Source organism: Sebastes umbrosus, chromosome 15, assembly GCF_015220745.1.
Source record: "Sebastes umbrosus isolate fSebUmb1 chromosome 15, fSebUmb1.pri, whole genome shotgun sequence".
NCBI lineage: Eukaryota > Metazoa > Chordata > Actinopteri > Perciformes > Sebastidae > Sebastes > Sebastes umbrosus.
Genome location: NC_051283.1, coordinates 23,277,473 through 23,299,270, shown reverse-complemented (window position 1 = coordinate 23,299,270; position 21,798 = coordinate 23,277,473). Strand labels below are relative to the sequence as shown.

Sequence of the window (21,798 nt, the reverse complement as noted above, 5' to 3'; positions counted from 1 at the left end):
TGGCCTCAGAAGCGGCTGGTGCGGTGGAAGGGTCTGCCAGATGAACCATTCAGGCGAAATCTAAGAGGGTGGCTTGAGTCATTTAACTCAAATAAAGCCGGGAGAAAGGCCTGTTTGCTCTTGGTAATCCCCCCACTTGCTCGACAAGGCTTCGCAAGGTTCATCTGCTGCGCTAAATTGGTGCACGTAGCCGTATTTGTATAGGAGCTCATTGTGGCTGGGTGAGAGGGGGGAATCTGACAGGACTGGCAGCTATTCAAGCCCTCATGCCTATTTGCTTATCCTCATTCATGGCAGAATTGGCTTTTTCCGGAGCCATTTTTCAAGCTATGCGTGACATGGTATTTTCATTGAGCCTGCCACTACTAATGCAGCTGTGTAGAGTAAATACTGCAGGCAGCCAGTGTATGTGTTTGGGAGAGAGGGGGCGACCAGGGCCTCCTACACTAATGACAGCGGTAAGGCTACACTACCATTTGCATGTCTGTGGCCGGTGTCTCCTCCGGTTTCCACGTCTGGGTATCTAGGTGAAAGACACCAGGTCATCGGTTTGTGCAGCCACAATGGAAATGAGATGCAAATTCACCCAAAGTGAGATCCACACTGGCGAAGGATTTTCTTTGTCACACTATGACGTCATTAAGGTGAATGAAAGACCAGTGTGAAAAATGAGACTGCTGATCTTTCCGCCCTTCTTTTTTTCTCTCCACAGGTGGCTTTCCCCAGCTCAGTCTTTTGTTCCCACTCTTGATTCTCTTGTGCCAAAAAAAAGATAAAACTTCAAATTATACAATATAGTGCACTGCGTATAGAAACATGATACTCCATTTCGCAGGACTTTCCAGGAAAACACTCTAATGGAACGCACACTATCGCCTACATAGTAGACTGTTTAGATTATGAGCTCATCGCTATTAGGCGCTCTCAGTTCGCCATAATGTGTCTAGACCACAGACTAGGACTACAACCCATTACTAAGATGAAACCAGAAGAGAATGACTAAAACTGTCTGTAGTGAGAGCCATCAGGATCAGCGAGGGAACATTTTCTATACAGCACTTTATACATATTGTACAAGGGGCTTAATTTGGTTAACATATTAAATTCACAAGACGATAAAGAGACATTTAGGTCTGATTAGGTAGAAATGAGGGTTCCAAAAGGGTTCTTCCTTAAGGGCTGAGGTTCTACCTAGAACCATTGCTTCTGATGATACCCTTGGAATATAAAGGGGTTCTTGGTAGATCCCCTTAGTAGGTGGAAAGGATCTGGATAGAACTCAAGAGAGGGTTCTGGGTGGAACTATTACACTATAGAAGTAGGGATGTCACAAGAAGCCAATGCCAAAATCCTGAAAACGTGACGGTACTCATTGGTACCGTCAGGGTGCGAGACTAACGGTATCCCGTCGTCCTGAGGACGATAGAAAATGTCTTTGGGACGCAGTAAACACACTATCAACGTGTCATGGGGACGCACCCTATTGTTTCCCCGTTGATGCTACATTATGAACTACAACAAATCCGTGTTGAAATCGACATGACGCAAGCAAGTTAACGTTGACTAGGTCTCGTCCTGCCGATTTCAACAAGGGTGGTGCCATTGATTTACATTATACGCATTCGTATACGCATTCAGGCTCTATTCAGTAAAAAAATGTATTGGGTGAAGGTAGACTCAAATGTAATCTTGTAAAATGTAGTTTTTGGCGAGAAACTTTAATAAATGCAATTGTTTGAAGGAGATGTTTTCACAGCAATATAAAACAGGTAAAAGAGGGAATTATGACCTGTTTATCTTCCTAACAAAAAACAGGACGCAAAGAGTAATAAAGGAGTGCATGGTGAAGTACATTGGATTTACTGTTTTGTTTTTGTTTTTTAACGTGGTATCGAATTGGTATCAAGAATCGTGGAATTTCACTGGTATTGGTATTGACTACTAAATAACCCTTTATGTTGGGTTCAACCAAAAAGGGTTCTCCTATGAGGACAAGCCGAAGAACCCTACATGGTTCCAGTTTGCACCTTTATTTCTAAGAATGTGTAAACACATGAAGCGGGCCTCAGCCTCCCTCAGGTGGCCTCACTCAGGAAGGTGAAAAGTCAATTCTGCTGCAGTGGGAGCCATGCGGAGATCCTCCGGTGCGCTGCTCCTCAAAGTGTACGCAGCAGCCATTCGTTAAAAATGCAGGAGCAATTACCCCGACTGAGTCTGAGTCAGTGAACGCTACCAAGCCGAGCTGCCGCCTCCTTCGCCTCCTCCTCCTACCCATTCCGCAGCCACATGTCGCAACACCAGCAACCTGAGAATTCTTCTCGTGAACCGGCACGCCAAAAGGTAGGGCGGCAGACGCAGCAGACACCGAAAGCTTCAGTTACACAGGAACAACAAAAGCCCTCCTCTGCCTGTCTGTCTCTCACGAGGTGCAGTTACCTCCCCCCGCCTCCCTCGCCCTTCTCCGGCACGTGACTAGCAGCCTGACATCCTTCATCACCGGCTCAGTCTATTGACCTGAACTCCTCTTCATGCCCTCCACTATCTTCCCCTCAAATGGGGCGGAAACATTACTATCTGCCTCCCTCTGAATTCCAGCTATGTGGCTCACATAATCAAGGGTGCTTGAGTTTATCCATCACTGTTTGGGGTTGCAATTTTGCATCCCCTCTAAATTTGGGGATAGACAATGGCTCACATTTTAGTTAAACATGTTATGAAACATGAAAACCAAACATAGCAATCAATAAATTACAATATAAATGGACAGCAGACTTATATTTCAAAAATCTATTTTCCAATAATACAGGTAGTGTTTCCCCGTGTAGAGCAGTGCTATTCTCAGGATAGAGGATAAATCCAGACCAAGGTATTGAACCACACACTGAAAGGATTCACCATCATACTCCCCTTTTGCAGACATTATTCAGTATGTATTGAGCTGCAACAGGAGCCAACAGAAGTTTCAACAAAGTTTGTAATCCCTTTATCTCTTTTTCAACAAAGGTGATAATCCCTGACTAAATATGTTCTCTCAAATGCATTCCCCTTCAGTTGGAAAATATTGACTATAATGATGCCAAACACATGTTACAGGCAAAGTTAACGATTTTATATTCACCATACACACAATTAGATTCACTTGAAATGGTAAAAAGGGGTGTTTGACTTTTACTACTATGTCCCATATGCTGCTCTGTATGTTAATACAGGCTGTATGTATTAAAGGGGGTCCACACAGGAGGTGTCTCTGCAGCCACTCGTGTCATCCTGCACAGATGGCAGGACACCATGCCCAGCAGACAGCAGGGGCTCCCGGAAATAGAGGAAGAGGCACGCAAAGGCGATGGAGGATGGGAAAGAGTAATTACAAAGAAGGGACAACATGAAAGAGAATTTTAAGATGAAGGGAGGCTTGGCAAAAAAAATAGGAGCAAGAGGGAGGAAGAGTGGTCTGAGCAAAAGTGAAGGGGGTGATACGTAAACAGTCAAAGATGAAAAAAGACAAAATTGTGAGACTGCACCCCGCCGTCCTCAGAGGCAAAAGGGGGGACACAGAAAATAGAGCATGAAAATGCCAGGCCAGGCATTTGCCAGAGCGACAGAAGAGTGAAACAGTGGGCCAGAGGAGACAGCTCCAGGCAGATACTAAGTTACAAAAAGAAATGCTAGTGAAAACAAGAGAGAGGGGAAAAAAGCAGGTGTATTTGTAGAGTCCTGCCGTGTTGGTTGGTTTGAAGGGCACGTCATGTGTCTCGTTTCATCTGGCTCTAAATCTAAAGCAACATCTTCCCCGTCTCTCTCCGTCTCGCTGTATGTCAACTCCGCATGCCTCTTTTTCTCTACTCCGAAAATATAGAAAACACATAGAAAATGTGTTTCATTTCAGCTCCTCGCGAGGAAGAGCACCTCATCCTGGGACAAATAACGCACTTAAAAATGTTTGTATATTCAAGCCACGCCTAACATGCACAACTATTAAAGACCACCTGTGGTTAAAAGTTCACATCCGCAATTTATTTGGCGCACAAATGTACGTTTTTTTGTGTGTGTTTTTATGTGTGAGCGCGTCTCTTCACAGCAGTGCCTTCGGAAGCTGGTGGGGATTCGCCGTCTTAACCCAGGTTTTCTCATTCCGCCACCTTCCTCCCCATATGCCCCATTTCACCAAACAGGTAGGAGTCCCTCTCTCTTGCAGCAGAGTCGCCTGTTATCTCCAGATGGTCCCGCGAAGGAGAGTTCAGAGACAAGATTCCCTGGGGCAAGAGCTCCACCACCACTAAGCACATCATTTCATATTTTAGGCATTTATCTCAGCTGCTCTTTTTCACAGTGACCTCCTGTGAGTGAGCGGGTACTTTGTTCTGTGTCTTGCTCAAGGACACTTCGATGCAACACGATAAATGTGACCTGATTTTGAGACCTTCACTCTAAAGCACTGGACCACTTACCAAGCACACAGTCTCTCACACACACCAACACAGCATTTTGTCCATAAATTGTAACTTAACCCTTTAAAAACTGACCTCCCACAGGTGGCAGTGGGAGATCGTTGTTTGGATGAGCCTGTTTAAATAGATGTAGATAAAACCACAATAGCTAGAGCATTCATTACTTTTGCAGCGGATAGCAAAGGCTTCTGTTTTTTGCCTCATTGCGTCATTATGTTACGTTACATGCGGTACAAAACGCGGTGACAATGTGCGATGGCGCCACGGTATTGCCCCATAATGGCCACGGGAGATCGTTGTTTGCATGGTCCTGTTTCAATTGATGTAAAATTAAAACCATGATGGCTAGAGTATGTATTCCTTTTGCAGCAGAAAGCTAGGGCTTCTGTCTTTTGCATAATCACATTGTACGCTTGAGGAACATAACAAAATTATCAAAACGTTTTTGCACTAGATCTACTCATAAAAATTAGCATATCTCAAAAACTAAAAAAATGTGCAAATGTTTTTTCATGTTTCTAAATTTAGAAATCTTTTGGATCAATATGTTTTGTGTGTATTTAATAACATTTTATGAAAAAACATGTCATATTTGTGTTTGTTTTTTTTAATTTATGACTTAGGCTGTCAAAGTTAATGCAATAATAGCATTATAACACAAATTTGATTTAACGCCAATCATTTCTTTAATGCATTAAAGCAACTTGCGATTTCTAGGTTGTATTGGGCTCAGTTTTCATATTAGCTTAGGTTGTACAGATTTTAGGGATATGAAGCATTTGAAAATACTCCAAGAAATGACTTCACAATCAGCTAAAATACCAACGTAGGCACTGGCGGACCGTTTCTACTGCAGTTCAGAAAGGGTTAATAAAGTACAAACTCATTGATAGACTTCTTTAACACACATTTGCACGCAGGTACTCAAGTTGCCATCTGTGCTCGTAAACCATGCCGTGCACGTAACTTTGCCGCTACATTTATAACCCCCTCTGTGCACCAAACTTAATACAGAACAGGCTCCTCATCCTCCTCCCATCTGCCTATGGAAAATAATAAAAGCTTGCTATTTCATTTTCCCTTTTCTTTGTATATGTTCCTCCTCCTATGCTCTTCTGACAAAAGAAGATATCCGTGTTGAGAGGGCACTAGCTGTAATGAGATGTGAACAGCAGCGTGCGGTGGGCCGGGTCTCGGCACCCTGCTCCGTGTGCGGCTTATGAGAGGCCGCGGGAAGCAATAATGCATACGCCACCTTAATGTATGGGTGTGCAGATAGGGCTGAGCTGTCAGCTGAGAGATGAGAAGGGTTAAGAGTACCCCCTGTTGTAGTGTGTGTGTGTGCATGTTTGTGCATGTACACACAGCCCATAGCAAATAAATGGAGTTGTCTACCCCCCTTTGACTGACAGTTACACATGGAGGGATTGTACCGCGGGATAAAGCTGTAGATAAAAAAACCAGGGGTATTAGTTGATTAATGATCAAAAGGCTGTCTCTCATGGCCATGTGAGGCGAAGGATTGGAAAAACATGGAGAAAAAAAAGTAGGAAAACGAGATTGCTAAAAAGCCTGCCAGTAAAAGAGAACACATGATGGGTTGAGATTTACGGCGAGGCGGGGACAGTATTTTGTTTCGGGCAGTGAGTCGTGAGGCATGTATCAAGAATTACAAGTGAAGGGAAATGAGTTATACTACCCCTGTCTTAGCGCTAATCAGAACATATCGTCCCGGGCTCAAAATAGGGCTGGGCTTTAGCAAATGTAATATAAGAAGTGTATTTTTCCAGCCCTAAAAGCCCTTGATAAACTCTTCAAAGCAGATCCACATCAGCGGAGACAGAGGGGACTAAGCTGCTATGGCTGAGCTTCACGTCACTGATAACTGATTTAATAAAAGACTTTTGGAAAGTGGTCCTCTGCCTTTTTCTCTGCCTTTGATTTCGCTTGCTCTCCATGTCTATGTATATCCGTCTCTCCCTTGTTGTCTCTGTGCCTCTCTATCGAGGCATTAAAGGAGGATTTAGATGGCTCTGTTGTTATTTCTGTAGTACAATGGATCACCCCGTGTAATGTAACCAAACCCTTTTCCTTGCTTTTAACTGGCCCCTCCCTACAACATCCACCCCTCCGCGCTCTCTCTCTCTCTTTCTCTCTCTCCTTCTCTCTCTCTTTCTCTCTCATGCACACTGTACACCACGTCCCTCCATCTCTTCCTCCAATTCTAAAGAATTACACCGGGTAGAAATGGTGCCTATGGCAGCAGGGGCAGACACAGGCTCAGATCCTCTCAAAGGGCTCCATTGAGTGGTGTTTACTTTAGGCCGGGGACTGCTAAATCTACCTCAATCTGCCCCTCTCGGCTTCTCGGGTTCTGCGTGTACTAGTCTGGATGTAGCACAGACGCCTGCCTGGCCTGCCCGCTCCCGGATCACAGCCACAGCGCAAGTGTGTGTACACTTTTGCAGTGCATCCTTGAGTGTGAGATCGCTGACATTAGGCATGTAATGACCTCGCCTATCAGTGGTGTAACAGCACAAGGGTACAGCAGTGTCAGGTACCTTGCAGTAGCGGCGACGGTAGGGCTGTGTATTGGCAAGAATCTAACGATACGATACGTATCACGCTACAGGGGTTACGATTCAATGTATTGTGATATATTGCGATACTGTACGCAAGGCGATATATTGCGATTTTTTTAAATCTAATTTTAGGAAAACTGTTATAGTATAAAGAACATACCGCCATATGCGTATGTGAAATTTGTTTTACTTTTTTATGCAATCGGAACAGTGGGAGTCATAACATCAAACATCATAGCACTATTTAAAGAGGGCACATACACTGAGAGGGCGCATCTCTTTGCAAATGAAATAAAGTATTGATTGAGTTCATTTTTGCATGTAAACTATTAATAAAAAATCAAAACAGTGTTTTTAAAACATATATACAAAACATAAAATCCCTATATTCAATATTTCTGATATTTTCTTACACCCCAAAAGCCGACTAACTTCACAACAGGCAGAATTTATTGCAGGTTTTCGAAGCAAATTATCAGAATTTAAGAGTTCCTTTTTGAGAGATGTACCTGAAAATGCCCGTCATTGAGAGAAAATAAAATACAACGCACGCCAAGACCAACAGCCAAAATTCCTATTCTCTCCTAAACACCATTATGAAATAACAATAATTGATCTGTGTGCTGTAATTGTTCTCACGGGCGAGAGGGGGCGGGCTGGAGCGAGCGAGGGAGGGAGGCGTTTCACTGAAATGTTCTCATTTATGCTGCACATCTATTACCTCTCATTAAAGATGAATGCGCGTCAAGCTGTGAACAGCACGGAAAAGACGCGGGGCTGAATGAAGGCCGAATTTCAGCAAATGACTCCACGGACTGATCAGAAAATAGGGCCTTTAAAAGGGATCCTCTCATCAAAAACAGCATCCTGCCGGCTCCCCAGCAGCCATAACCTCATATAAAAGTCACACACACACTGACACGCCAACGTACACACACACACACACACACACACACACACACACACACAAATCCTCTTTCAGGAATCAATAATTCAGCTAAAGAGAAGCACATGCTACGCCCCACTGCACTAATCAATAGAAAGCCAAATGTTATCTTTTCATCTCATTCTCTGACTTTCACATTCTAATCGGGGCCGACTGGCTCACGCTGGACGGCATCAGAGGACTCCATTAACTTAGAATATAATACAGACACGCAGAGGGGGATGAAAGGATCCAAAATTCAGAAGGTGCCTTCGGTTTATTCGGACAGTGTTAGCTCCTCTCTCCACAAAAGAGAGTCCTTAACCGAGCGCAGATGTTTTATAAATTTCCTATGCATAGAATCTCAAATATGTGTCGTAAAATGGAGGCGAGAGGACGAGAATGGCAACACTTTAGTATGAGTTACGCCCCGCTCCCCCTCCCTACTCCTACTAGATATTTATGCACCCCCCCCCACCCACATCTCTTGGGAGAATGAGGCCATACCTTGAGAATGCAGCAATGAAGATAAATAGAAAGACCTGTGCGATTTGAGACTGATGACTTAATCGGAGCAGTGTGCAAAAAAAGGGGGGATTTGCAGTGAATTTGTGTGTTTGTGTGTGTGTGTGTGTGTGTGTGTGTGTGTGTGTGAGGCCAAAGTGTCTGCCGTGTGATTTTGTCGACTGTGTGGACTGAACCTGCCAGCCAAGGCCCTTCTCCCCTCTGTAATCGAGCTATCAATGGCCATTAATGAGAGTGTGAGATAGCTCTCCACAGCCCTCTCGGCCACATCGCCCAACACTCTCTCCCCGCCTCCCTTTTCTCCTCCTGACCCCGTCTGTGGCTCTTTCATATCAGCCTACGACGGCCTCTGGCTACGCTAACTAACCATGAAAATGAATACGAATGTTGGCTGCTGATTTATAAACGGAAATGCATGCTCTCCTCCCTCCTCAACGCCCCCACTATGGCTCTCGTTTGCATGACACAGGACCCTAGCGGCTCGCTCAAGGATACATCAATCGCTGACGGTGGCAAGATCGGATCTGCGCTGACCTTGGGAGTGAACTGCAGCATGGGCGAAGAAGGCGGGCGGGGGTGGTGGTGGGGGGGGGCCTGTTGCAGCAGAGCAGGCAGGCAGGCAGGAAAGCGAGAGGAGAGGAGGAAGAGAGGGGAAAAGAAAAGTGGAAAGGGAGGGAGGGGAGAACGGAGGGGCAAGCCCTGATTGAGAGGCCCCCGAGATGAGCAACTCTGAGATATGAGAAGAGGGGAGGGAAGGAGAGGGGGATGATGGAAGGAGTAGCGGAGGGGGGTGGGGTGGGAGGGAGAGGGAAGCCATATGGCAGCAGCACAAATGTATTAAACTATAAATCAGGGTGAAAGCTAGTGGACTGCCAGGTGGGGCTGCAGGCAGGTCGTCGCTGCTGGAAGCGCACTCCAGCTCCACATAGGAAAGGATGGAAACTGGTATTTTCCTCTATCAGTTTTATTGATACAATCATTGTGAGGACTAATCTTCTATCTGCGTTATTCTCTTGTTATAAATAAGAGAAATTTGCCACATTATAACATTCATTTCTCTGAGTGTTTGAAAATGTTTGCCACTGCTGCCAACAAAACAGAGTTTTGGAACCAATATCATCTCTTTTTTACCCATACCTCTCATAAGGGTGAAATAAACTTTTTTATTTGCTCAATAAATGTTTCTTTTTGTTCAATGCCTCAGTGTTAAATAACGAGTTAGAAAGGTTTCCTAATCGAGATCAGGAAATATCTGATTACAGAAGAAGTAAACAAGCCTAAAAGTCTGTCCAATCAATCAATGCCAACATCCAATACTGGATGCTTTTTCATCACAATTTGGGTCGGCGTGTATTGAAGTTGGATGCCCTCGCCTACGGTATCTATTAATCTATGCATGCAATGGGGGATATTTAACATCCATCCATCCATCCTACTGCGGGTGGGGGCTGGAGCCGATCCCAGCTGACATTGGGCGAAGGCGGGGTACACCCTTGGACAGGTCGCCAGACTACCACAGGGCTGACACATAGAGACAGGCAACCATTCACGCTCACATTCACACCTACGGGCAATTTAGAGTCAATAATTAACCTAATCTGCATGTCTTTGGACTGTGGGAGGAAACCTGAGTACCTGGAGAAAACCCACGCTAACACGGCTTGAACCTGCGACGCTCTTGCTGTGAGGTGATAGTGCTAACCACTGCACCTAATAATAATGATAATAATAATATGACATACAATAGTCTTTTAGTAACCCAAGTTCAACTGCACACCTTCAGCATGTTTTTCGGCCCATCATAGCGTCCCCATAATGGACAGAAAATAGTGTCACACATGTGGTAGAAAAACAAATAGAGTAATCCCCAAAAAGGCTTCCATTTTAATCCCTTGATGATGTCTGGGTAGTGTGCCCAGCGAGTGTCCTGGCAGCCATCAGGGCCCAGGCCTGGGCTGCCATCCCAGAGGCACTGATGCATACTACAGCTAGAGCAAACACGGGCAGCCCTCCTCATGCCTGCTCTCCGTCAGAACCACGCCGACCGAAAGAAGGGTTCATAACCTGTTTGTACAGCACTACAATAACACATTTGTGCCGGTTAGTGAATCAGCAACTTCATAATTAAACGTTTTTTATTTGCCTCAATCAGAAAAAAAAGTGGCATTGAAGCATTTAAACAATGGCCTACTTTCAGCTCGCAAACGCTTCATTAGTAAATTAAATGGATCCTAATTCTCTCATTTGTTTTAAAAGCCGTCTGTCAGTTGTTTTGATTAGCAAAAGCCTCGGAGTCTACTATTCATGCACTGTGTCACATCAAGATCTCATCAGTGTGCAGGTGAGGGATGGATGGAGGATACTGGACAGCTCCCAGTAACGGTCTGGTGGGCTGGACTAACTCAAGCCTTGATCCCTGATCCCTGATCCCTCACTCAGAGACACACACAGTCAACACGCTGACATAGACATCCAAACTCCAACGAGGTACCTGCCATCTGAAACCATCACAGCCAAGGCCAGCTATCCATCAAATCCCATCTCCACTCAGGGATGAGAGGGGGGGGGGGGGATGTGGAGGAGGAGGAGAGGAAGGAGGGGTGGAGAGGGTGGGAGGGAGTGTAGGAGTAGATGAGTGGGCTCGAGGAATGCAAGAGGAGCAGAAGAGCGGCGTACCTTGGTCTGGAGATAGTGGGGGTAGTAGTAGGTGTACTGAGGGTACATTGGCTGCTGCTCCAATCGCTTGCCCATGTAGCTGGAATCCTTAGCACTGAGGCAGGGAATGGTGACACCGGGGCGGAAGCTGCCAAGTAGCTAGCAATGGGATAGAGGCGGCGGATAGAGGGGGGCTGTGTGATTTCCTGTCTTCGCCGTCCGCACCACTGTGTCGCTAGCCGGTCCTCCAGGGAGAAGGTCTGCCTCTCTGATTGGCGCCTTGCTCGGTCCAGAGCCTCAGTATCGGGCGGATGCTCGCTCAAGTCTCTCGCTGCCGGATCGATGGAAATATTTCCACAAGTGCTAGAACCGTCAGTTGGCTGGTATCGGATAGTAACGCGCGATTCAAGGGTGAGGTAGAGGAAGAAGGGGGAAAAGAGAAGAAGAGGTGCAGGTGGCAGTAGCTCTGGCAGTCCTGTGAATGTTGGAAAATGGGAGAAAGGAAGAAGAGGAGGAGAGGAGGAGGAAAAGGGATGGCGAGGAAAAACGGGAGAGGACGTATAGGTTCACTTCTCTATTAGAGCTGTTTCACTCCAGTCTTTCGCCTGGGCTTTAATCTGCCTCTCTCTCAGACACACTGGGAATCTGACTCTCTCTCTCTCTGTCCCTCTCTCTCTCTCTCTGTCCCTCTCTTACATACACACTGTCTCTCTCTCTCTCTCTCTCGCTCTCTCTCTCCTCTGTAGTCTGATCCGACGGTGTGCTGTCCTGTTTGACAGAAGGGGAGATATCCTCAGCACCGGTTGCCGACAGATGCACTTTGTGCACGGAGCAGAACACGAGAGCCGAGCGCAGACCCAGACGGCAATCTCAGTCTGTAGCAGTCGAGCCAGCAGGAGGGCAGATAACACAGAGAAATGATCCCAGCTTTCTAAATGATGTGGCACAAGCGTGTATTAAAAATCCACCGGTTGGTTAGTCAATCCAGTTCCAGATAGAAGACGAGCGGGGAGAAATAAAAACCACGGCGACTGTGTCCCAGGTGTCCAGTAGAGAAGGAGTCCCTCGTCTGCGATCCTCCCTCTTCCTGCACTTGTAAAAATGTGTTCCTTATTTCGTCCTTGGCTCTCTCACTCCTCTAAGCAGCCTGCCTCTTTCTCTTTCCCTCTGTCACACAGTTGCTCTCTCTCTTACTCTCGCGTGCGCTTTCTCTATCACTCAGCCTCTCTCTCTCTCTCTCTCCTTCTCCTCCACACTGACAGGGCGGTAAAAGGGGGCTCGTCCGAAAGGCTGCGAGCGGAGCAGACTGCCTCCTCCTTCTCCAGCCCAGCCGGTAGGAGGGTCTTTAGCAGCTCTGTGCGAGAGAGAGGGATCCAGACACAGACCAGCGGGCTGCAGCGTTTCCACAACCAGGGAGAACGCAAGGGAAGAGGAGTGGAGACGAGAAGGGGGGGATGGCGTCGGCGCGAGCAGTCGATTCCCCCTACTGGCTGCACACGGAGCTACCGGCTGGAACACACTGTGGCCCCAAACAAAACACTTTCTCTTAACAAACTAGGATGATTTACTCTAAAAACGCAGTACAGTTGGATAAACCACATTCAATGATCAACCTTTTAGAACATGTGAGTATATTTTAAGGCACACATGCCAACCTTTAACCTTTCAAAATAGTATTATTAAAAATAGTATAGTATTAACTATAGTATTAGTAGTAGTATTTCTGGACTTACTCCCCCAGAAGAATTTCAGAGACTTTGTTTCCTGCATTCTGGTGACTTTAAAAGAATGAAAATAACAAAATAATAAGTACGTAGATACAATACAATACAATATAAGTAATGTAGAGTCTGGCGACCTGTCCAGGGTGTACCCCGCCTTCGCCCAATGTCAGCTGGGATCGGCTCCAGCCCCCCCGTGACCCTGAATAGGATAAGCGGTTACAGATAATGGATGGATGGATGTTAAATATCTCCCACTGCATGCATAGAGCATAAGATACTGTAGGCGAGGGCATCAAACTTCAATACAATACCTCAATACTCAAACATGAGCACCTACGGCGCTTTGTTGCAAGCATAAGTAGCCGTTGTGTACTCTCTCTTGCGTTGTGTTATTAATGATGTACACACACCGTCACTTTTGGCTCCAACTCGCCATTTATTCTGGTAATACAGAGATGATGTTAGATCTCCCACAGTCAGTCTCACAGCGACAAAGCTTCTCAAAGATGCTAAAACAAAATGAAATCAGTTGAAGTTGCTGTTGATTAGCCAGCTAGCTTTAACTAAGCCAGCAAAGTCGCCAGCAACGTGGCGTGTTCGACAAACCGCTCCACACAATCAAAGAGGCAACTAATATCAACATTCAGCATTTTCTCTAGCACTCGGAAGCTTAGCTCGACATACAATTTACAGAAAATACACTTTTACCCATAAAAACAAGGCTTATGCTCTTTATATTTACGGAGCTAATTCAAAGTCAACCTACCACGGAGACGGCACATGAAGACTGTTGACAAGATGCGGGGTGCACCTGTCAAGTCTGCAGGGGCGCAGTAGAGGGCGCTAATGCTACGTACACACAACGGTCTCCATGGCAACCTCCATTATATAATCAGATATCAGAGTAAATATATAAAATTAATAATAATAATTAAATAATAAAGTAAATAATAAAGTAAATAACATGATATTGAAACAGATGACAAATAATACATTAAATTCAGAGTACATACATTTAAACATATTAAGACAGAGTTAGTAATGGCAAGTGTAATCATTAACTCCGCTACACATAGACTGCTCTCTTCTGCCCGTAAACAACATTTGGTGTAGCACTATTTTTGTCTGGCCGGAAACAGTAGGGATTATACACACTGTGCAGTGCCAGAAATGAGTTAAGTGTGAAAATTTGCCATAAATCGGGAGAAATATGGGAGAATTGTGACGCCGGGAGGAAACTGGGAGAGAGCAATGAAAAATGGGAGTCTCCAGGGAAAATCATGAGGGTTGGCAAGCATGTTTTAAGGCCAATGTCTACTTTATTTCCTTAAATTGTTGGACCATGGGACTATGTTCTTACCACTTTTCTATCACCATCTTGTACCTTCTTTTTGTACAGAAGTACTTTAAGCAATCACATGGATTAGATATGCAAAAGCTATGTTATTTTATGTGCTGTTTGGATTATAAAACAGTCATTAAGTTTTGGTGTAAATCTAGTGAATATCTCTTTTACTACAGGGTCAACAAAGAGGATGTGCAGCAAGTCTTTTAAGCGCTAAAATCGTCACGTAAAGACAGTGAACAACTATCTCCAAGCATTGAATGAGGAAGTATGTAAAGGGGGAAACTGCTTCCTGAGTAACATCAAAAGACGACAACGGATGAATCCTCTTTTGATCGACCATGACCGCGACCAAAAACATCACAAAAATGTCCCGCTGGTGAGTGCTCGCCTGATCAAAAGTAACCTCAGATAAACTCATACTTCTGCAAAGATCAAAAACGTTGCATGCAAAAATGTAACGCTGAGAAAGTCACACTTGATCACACCTTTTTCATCTCTCATACACACACATAGTTGCATGGATAGGAACTAACCTTAAGTCCTCGGGGGAAGCCAGTGATGCTTGAGGCCACAAGTTCAGGTGCCTCATTTTACACTCAATTAGCAAATCAACTTTCATTTTAATCATCCGACAGGAGTCGTGCGGCAAAAACGCAGCCAAAAACTACACCACGAAATGACTGGACTGAAAACAATTATGTTTTGGCAATCTGAAAATAGACCTCTGATTTTGATGAGTTTAGTTTTGTGTTTCATCTGTTACACTTGAGAGCATTACACAAAAACCCATGAGGCTGATGTCTCCTTCTCAGACAATAATAACCCAATTACAGATTTCTAGTGCAACACTCAAGATAAGTGAGTTCAGCTGTAGAAAACACACTTTCATCACCTCTTAGTATAGTGATAATTACTTTTGTTGCATCAATATGTATGACATTGTAAGTAATGTAGTAGTGCAATGGTTATTTGATGAATATATTGATCATCTGAAAGAATTAATCTATGATCATTTTGAAAGTTTTGCAATACAGGTTTCGTTTCAAGCGAGAGAGTTTGTTTTCTACGGAGACCTGGAAGGGACAAAAAAAATTTACTTTTGTGAGATCTCGCAAAGATCGCAAATGTTTTTAATCTAGGTCAATGTAAAAAATGTTTTTAAAAAAGTACTTCCGGGTCAGTTCGGTAACATGAAAACAACCAACAAACAATCGCTCTAACCGATTTTATTTTGAGATTGGCCTCAAATATGAAGACAAGACCAATGAGACAAGAATTAGCTAGCACACTTCGCAGTCCCTCCGCCTCAATCCCCACCGCTCGCAGACTACTTCGCTGAAAATGGACTTTTAGCAGCTGTAGCAACTTGAAATGGCAGCAACAGAAAGTTTGCTGATCCCTGAACTGACTCCTCGCCGGATCAGCAAAATTTGGTTGTTGCCATAACACAGGTTAGACCCTAACGCTGACCCTTAGCACTTGGGTTTGCGCTGGCTGAATTCATGTTGCTACAGCCGCTAACTGAAGGTCTGTCTCTGCCGGAGGTGCTGTCCGCTTTCCTTCCGGCAAAGTAGTTAGTCTCTTAGTGGCGAGGAGTGACGCAGAAGGAGCGTGGGATGCGCACGCTAGCTAATTCTTGTCTGATTTGTGGTCTGATGAACAGCAAATTCATCAAATTCAGTGTTCCAATTATTGCTATTTTCCAAGCTACTACTATCTGTCATAGGGACCCCAAATGAAAAAGTTTTGCGAGAGAACGCAAAACTATTTTTTTCTCCCCATGTCCCCTTAGGGGCTCCATAGTTTTCACAATCTAGACACAGAAAGTAGAGCAAAAGCCACATCTTTTTATGAGAGTTATGTGTCTAGAAGGGCCCAGTGCATGTGGACAGACCCAATCAATACCAGAAGAAGAATCCCAGGTACCAAAACAAAGCTCGGAGGGAAAGGCCAGCCTTCTACAGATATAGAGAGGGAAATATAATTATCAGATATAGGCCACTTTTATCTGTAGGGAAGAGATGAGGCTGATATCGATTGCGGATTACCAGATTAACAGCCTCTGGATCAACTAGACACATAAACGGTCAGCATCTGGGGAAAGGCAGAAGAACAAAGACAGTGAGACGGACAAAGGCCAATGGAGAGAGTAATAGAAAGAGAGATATCGAGAGAGAAGAAGATAAGACACATTGGGAGACGGAACCTGAAGGAGGCACAGAGGCAGAAAAGATTCATATGTCTTTATAACGCCGCGTGTCCACTGGACGAGCGCGTAAAGTCATCTCTGTATTTCATAGATAAAGCTCATCATTTTCTGTTTTTACTTAAGAATACTGAGATTAAAGGAGTAGAACGGAGTAATAGGTCAGTTTAAAGCGATTTTCACCCAGATTCTGTCCACGTGTGACCAAAAGCCATGTTTCCAAATGATGCCTCTACCAATAGAAAGTGAGGACAAATGGAGCAAAGAAGGCAAATGAGTCCATCAAAGTAATACAATGAACAGTGTGTTCACAGTGTGCTGTGTTTTTAATTAACTAAAGTGTGAGAATTTAATGCTTTTCCTTGTCATAGATAATAACTAAATGTCTTTGTGTTTTAGTTAGGGCTGTCAATCAATGAAAATATTTAATCGCGATTAATCGCATGATTGTTCATAGTTAATCGAGAATAATCGCAAATTAATCACACATTTTTTATCTGTTCAAAATGTACCTTAAAGGGAGATTTGTCAAGTATGTAATACTCTTATCAACATGGGAGTGGGTAAATATGCTGCTTTATGCAAATGTGTTTATATATTTATTATTGGAAATCAATTAGCAACACAAAGCAATGTCAAATATTATTCAGAAACACTCATAAGCATAAAAAAGTATGAACAAATCATAACATAGTAAACTCCAACAGGCAACAACAGCTGTCAGTGTGTCAGTGTGCTGACTTGACTATGACTTGCCCCAAAAGTGCATGTGATTATCATAAAGTGGGCATGTTTGTAAAGGGGAGACTTGTGGGTACCCAAAGAACCCATTTTCATTCACATATCTTGAGGTCAGAAATTAAGGGAACCCTTTGAAAATGGCCATGACGTTTTTTCCTCGCCAAAATTTAGCGGAAGTTTTGAGCGTTATTTAACCTCCTTCCCGACAAGCTAGTATGACATGGTTGGTACCATTCTATTCCTTACTACTACTACTATTTTCTAGTTTTGTATGATGCCAGTATCTCCACTCTAGTTTTAAAACTGAGCCTGCTACAACTGCAAAAAGATCAAATAATACCTTATTATCACATTAACGTTGACAGCCCTATTTTTTTTATATTTGTTTTCTTCCAAAGTGTGAGAATTCAATGCTTTTCCTTGTTCTTGTTATATATGCAACCTGATATCATGGAAAAGGGTGTAATAAACCCACCGGTCCACCACAGGATAGCATGTCAGTGTCATATTTTACCTCACCAAGGCATATATATTACACGTGTATGCAGGTGCAGTAACTTACCAGTAGGGGGCAACAAACCCACTTAGTTAGGTTTAGGAAAAACATCATGGTTGGGCTTAAAATAAGTACGTAAATTAAGTAAAATACGTACTGAAACAACGTAACATCAGGACGGAAAACACGTAACAAACATCACTACAAAACAAGTGACAAACGTCACTAACGTAACTTCCAAACAAAACAGTCTCGATTTGAAACACCGGTCTCCTGGCTGAAAGAACGCTAATTTGTTGGACCCATCCATCTCCCCACTCACCCGCCATTAGCAGTCTTTCTCCCCTTTAATTCTACTTCACTACATTGCAGTAAGTACAGACAACATGTGGTTAAAAATTGCACACCTAAAGCAAGAAGGACTTTTTTATTACATGCTTTTGCCTTGCGTAGTGTCCTGTCATTCACACGCCTTTTGTGTGACCGGGCTGTATATATGATAACTAAATGTCTTTGTGTTTTGGTTTGTTGGTAAGAAAAACAAAAGAAAGCAGGCATTTCTTAGTATTTTCAGTTATTTTTTAGATGATTAATTAAATGATACAGTAAATAATCATCTGAATAACCTATAATTAAAATAATCCTTAGTTGCAGCTAACCCAAACTCATATTTGTAATAAAACAAATCAAGAATACCTTTGAAACTATGAACCACTTGCTACTATTGATGACTGCACCCTGCTTAACTTTTCCTTAATTCAAATTAGTCCACGCAGAATGGAAACACAGGAGAGTGCCATTACGCACACATTGCTCAGCTAACCCATAAATATTCATCGATCCACCCATTAAGAATTAAGAGCCGGGAATTGAGACTTGACTCTTGAAACTAAAGAAGTTGACCTGTGGCCCTGCAGACAACACTAGAAACTACCCTGAGAGCCGGCTGACGTGAACTTTCAGCCTCGACCCATGAGTCGGCAAAAAGGTTTAGTTTATAGAGGCAATTTCCAGCGATGTGACCGGAGAGCCGTAATGCGCGCTGTGTGTAAATAAATGTCGGCACTGTGTCTCATTCGGCCTTGAAGACTGGAAGTGTGTGTGTTTTGCTCGGGTGGTGATGGAAGCGCTCTGGTCTGAATCACCCAGGACTGACGTCACAGGGAGGTTGATATGCAGCCAAATATTTCATGGAAAGAGAGTGAGTATCTCTGTGTTCTTGTTTTATTAATACTGATGCAACATCTATAGTCATTTGAGGCACACCGTAGGATTGAGAACAGAACATCAGAGAAGCAGGTTTGAAGTTATTTCTACACAGATTTCTATTTGTTTCAACCTACTTTGTAGACTCTCGTAGATTGGGACTTGCCACCCAGAACAGACTCTTTCAAAGTGCATTCAGAGTTCTTCCCAGTGAGCGCGAACGGATCTGATTTGCAAGCTGATTTGTCGAGATGAAGCTCAAACTGTGCCTCTCTGCCGTTTTAAATATTTTAAAAACCCACACCAAGAAGTATTCGCTAATACTTTGCAGGCCGGGCCTGTCAAACATTTTTCAGAAAAACAAAGCCAACGCCATCTGCTGCTCCTCTGCTCCGAGGTCTCTCTTTGATGCTCGTTGATTCGCTTTTCTAAATTGAGAGCCGTGAGTGAGTCATTCGCGGGACTCTAAAATAGAGAAAGGAGCAAGACAGCTGAGGGTGTATCATGCCCCTGAAGGTGTTAAGTAAGTGAAATCCCCCTCGAAGAGACTAGTAAAAGAAAACCACAGCAGCGTGATCACAGTGTGGCCTCTGGTCAGAGCCGTTCGTGTGAGGAGATTTTTTTTTCTTCTATTTAGCCTTTATTTAACCACATCAGTCAAATTCCTACTTGGCAAATTAGCACAGCAGTAAAAGCCTGATTCTTTTGTGAGATATTTCAATTATATTAACATCCATGGAGATGCCCTTTTGTTCATCGACTGCTCTGACAACAACAGTTACTCTCCTAATGTCTTGGATCTCTATTGAAGAATGGAGAAAGAACAAGTGAAGAGGGACTAAGACATAGTTTAAATGCAAGATCATAAAAAAGCTGAATGATGTGTTGTCTTCTAAACAACAAAACAGTGAGAAAAGAACTACAACATGTTCCCATCCGAGAGGAATTCCTAGAAAGTCCAAGACTACTTTGCCCCAGTGCCTGACCCCCTCCACTTCTTGACTTCTTCAAGCTGCTGCAGAAACTAAGAGGCTTTGTTTTCTGTGGATTGCTGGACAGTCCTGTCACGGGTGTTTCCCAGAAATGACCAGATGCGTGGAATTCGAGGAAAGGCTGGCCCAGCGCCAGGGGAGGGGTGAGGAGGAGGAGGGCGGGAAGAATGGAGGCAAAGGCGGAGAGGAGGGAAGTGGAATTGAAGAACAGAAAGGCCTGGTATTCTTGGAAAAACCCTTTTGCCTTTGGCAGTGGTTCTACCGGGAGATACCCAAACACAAAAAGATCATCTTACATGTTTTATGCAAACCCACTGATGTAGCATGACTAACCAGCTTTCCCCCGGGGCTTTTTGCTCATGATGAAGTGAAAGACGAACTATCTTAACGGTCCAACTATGACAAAGCGTCTTCGACTTGCGCTCGTGTTGTGGATTACAGCCGAGATCCTCTGATTATAGTTTACAATAATCTGAGAAAACACAACAGAATGTTGATGATCGCTCCAATTAGGAACAGCCTGATAAACAGATGTTGCTTGAATACCACCGTTCGTCGTACCACAGAAGATCACTTAGTGCAGATGATGAAGTTTGTGTGAAACTGTGGCACCGCTATAAAAAGAAAGTTATTTTTCTCATTAAAGCAAAATCTAATTTAGCAAAATTTGAAGGCATGCTGAGAGACATTAATGCCAGATTCCAGATCAAGTGTAAAAAAAAAAAGAAAGATAATTTAATAACTTCAAATAAGAGTATGAGGTCGGCAAGAAAACCACAGATTTTGGCAGTTTTACTACAACTGAAAAGAAAAGAAGCACAAACCACAGAAAGACAAAGAGGGTGGCTAACCTCTGGAGAGCCAAATGAGTTTCAATTTGTCTTCATACTGTTTCTGGCTGTTCATTCCCATGGTGCCAGAACTTATTTGATTATGTGATCTGAAATGAGCAAGCCAATTAGATTACAATTGATTTTCATAGTCACAAAGACAAATTACGAATTTAAATCATATGGTGCTTTCCAAGCTGCACGGTGGTGCAGTGGTTAGCACTGGCGCCTCACAGCTAGAGAGTTGCAGGTTCAAATCTGGCTTGGGGCCCTTCTGTGTGGAGTTTGCATGTTCTCCCCGTGTTAGCGTGGGTTTTCTCTGGGTACTCCGGTTTCCTCCCACAGTCCAAAGACATGCAGGTTAGGTTAATTGTTGACTCTAAAATTGCCCGTAGGTGTGAATGTGAGTGTGAATGGTTGTCTGTCTCTATGTGTCTTCAACCGTTGCCATGGTATTCGACCTCTAAATCACTATTCGAATACTTTGGGGTTTTTTTTTACATTTTTTTTTATTTTTAGATATATACAGTTAATATGTAATAATAATGTATAAATCCCCAAAGAGCCCATGAAATAAGGAATAATCCCACATTTCTCAAATTCTACATTTATTATTATTAGTTATTTTCAAATGGATGTCGCTGTTAGTTATATGTAGAGGTACAGTAGTGGCACTGAAACGGGTGAGATGGAGACAGACAGACAGAAGAACATATCAGCCTGCTGCGCCGCGCCGCTCAGCGAAGCTTCGAATACCTTCAAATATTTCTCACCGAAGCTTTGAAGCCCAAAAAATGGTATTCGGGACAGCTCTAGTAGCAACACTATATTGCCAAGCAAAATATCGCAATGTTACGCTGTATGGATTATTTCCCCCCCACACCTCTAGTCAAATGCAAAATGCAGTATTCCAAAAATACCACGTGTTTTTTGCAGTATGCAAGCCAGGATGCTTCTCTGGCTACTCCGACCCAGAATCCTCTGCGCAGCGGAAGATAAGTCGCATCGACACAGACAGATGACAGCCTGATGACAGCTCATAGACGGACTACAACGGATATATGCACAAGAGGGTCAAAGTTCAAGGCGCAATGTTATGACGTAGTAGTATGTCCCAATT

General features: G+C 43.7%; 1 protein-coding gene across 5 annotated transcripts in view; it reads right to left on the bottom strand.

Annotated features, from left to right (window-relative positions):
• rbms3 (RNA binding motif, single stranded interacting protein) overlaps window positions 1-21,798 on the bottom strand; it is a 341,188-nt gene that overhangs the window by 226,670 nt on the left and 92,720 nt on the right. Inside the window, exon 1 of one of the 5 annotated variants that reach the window (XM_037793988.1) lies at window positions 11,157-12,437. The exons of 3 other annotated variants lie outside the window; for them this stretch is intronic. In XM_037793988.1, the coding sequence (XP_037649916.1) occupies window positions 11,157-11,231 (75 nt within the window). In that variant the 5' untranslated portion in view covers window positions 11,232-12,437. Of the gene's footprint in view, window positions 1-11,156; window positions 12,438-21,798 lie in introns of those variants that run through there. One more of the 5 variants, XM_037793989.1, reaches the window with a different exon arrangement.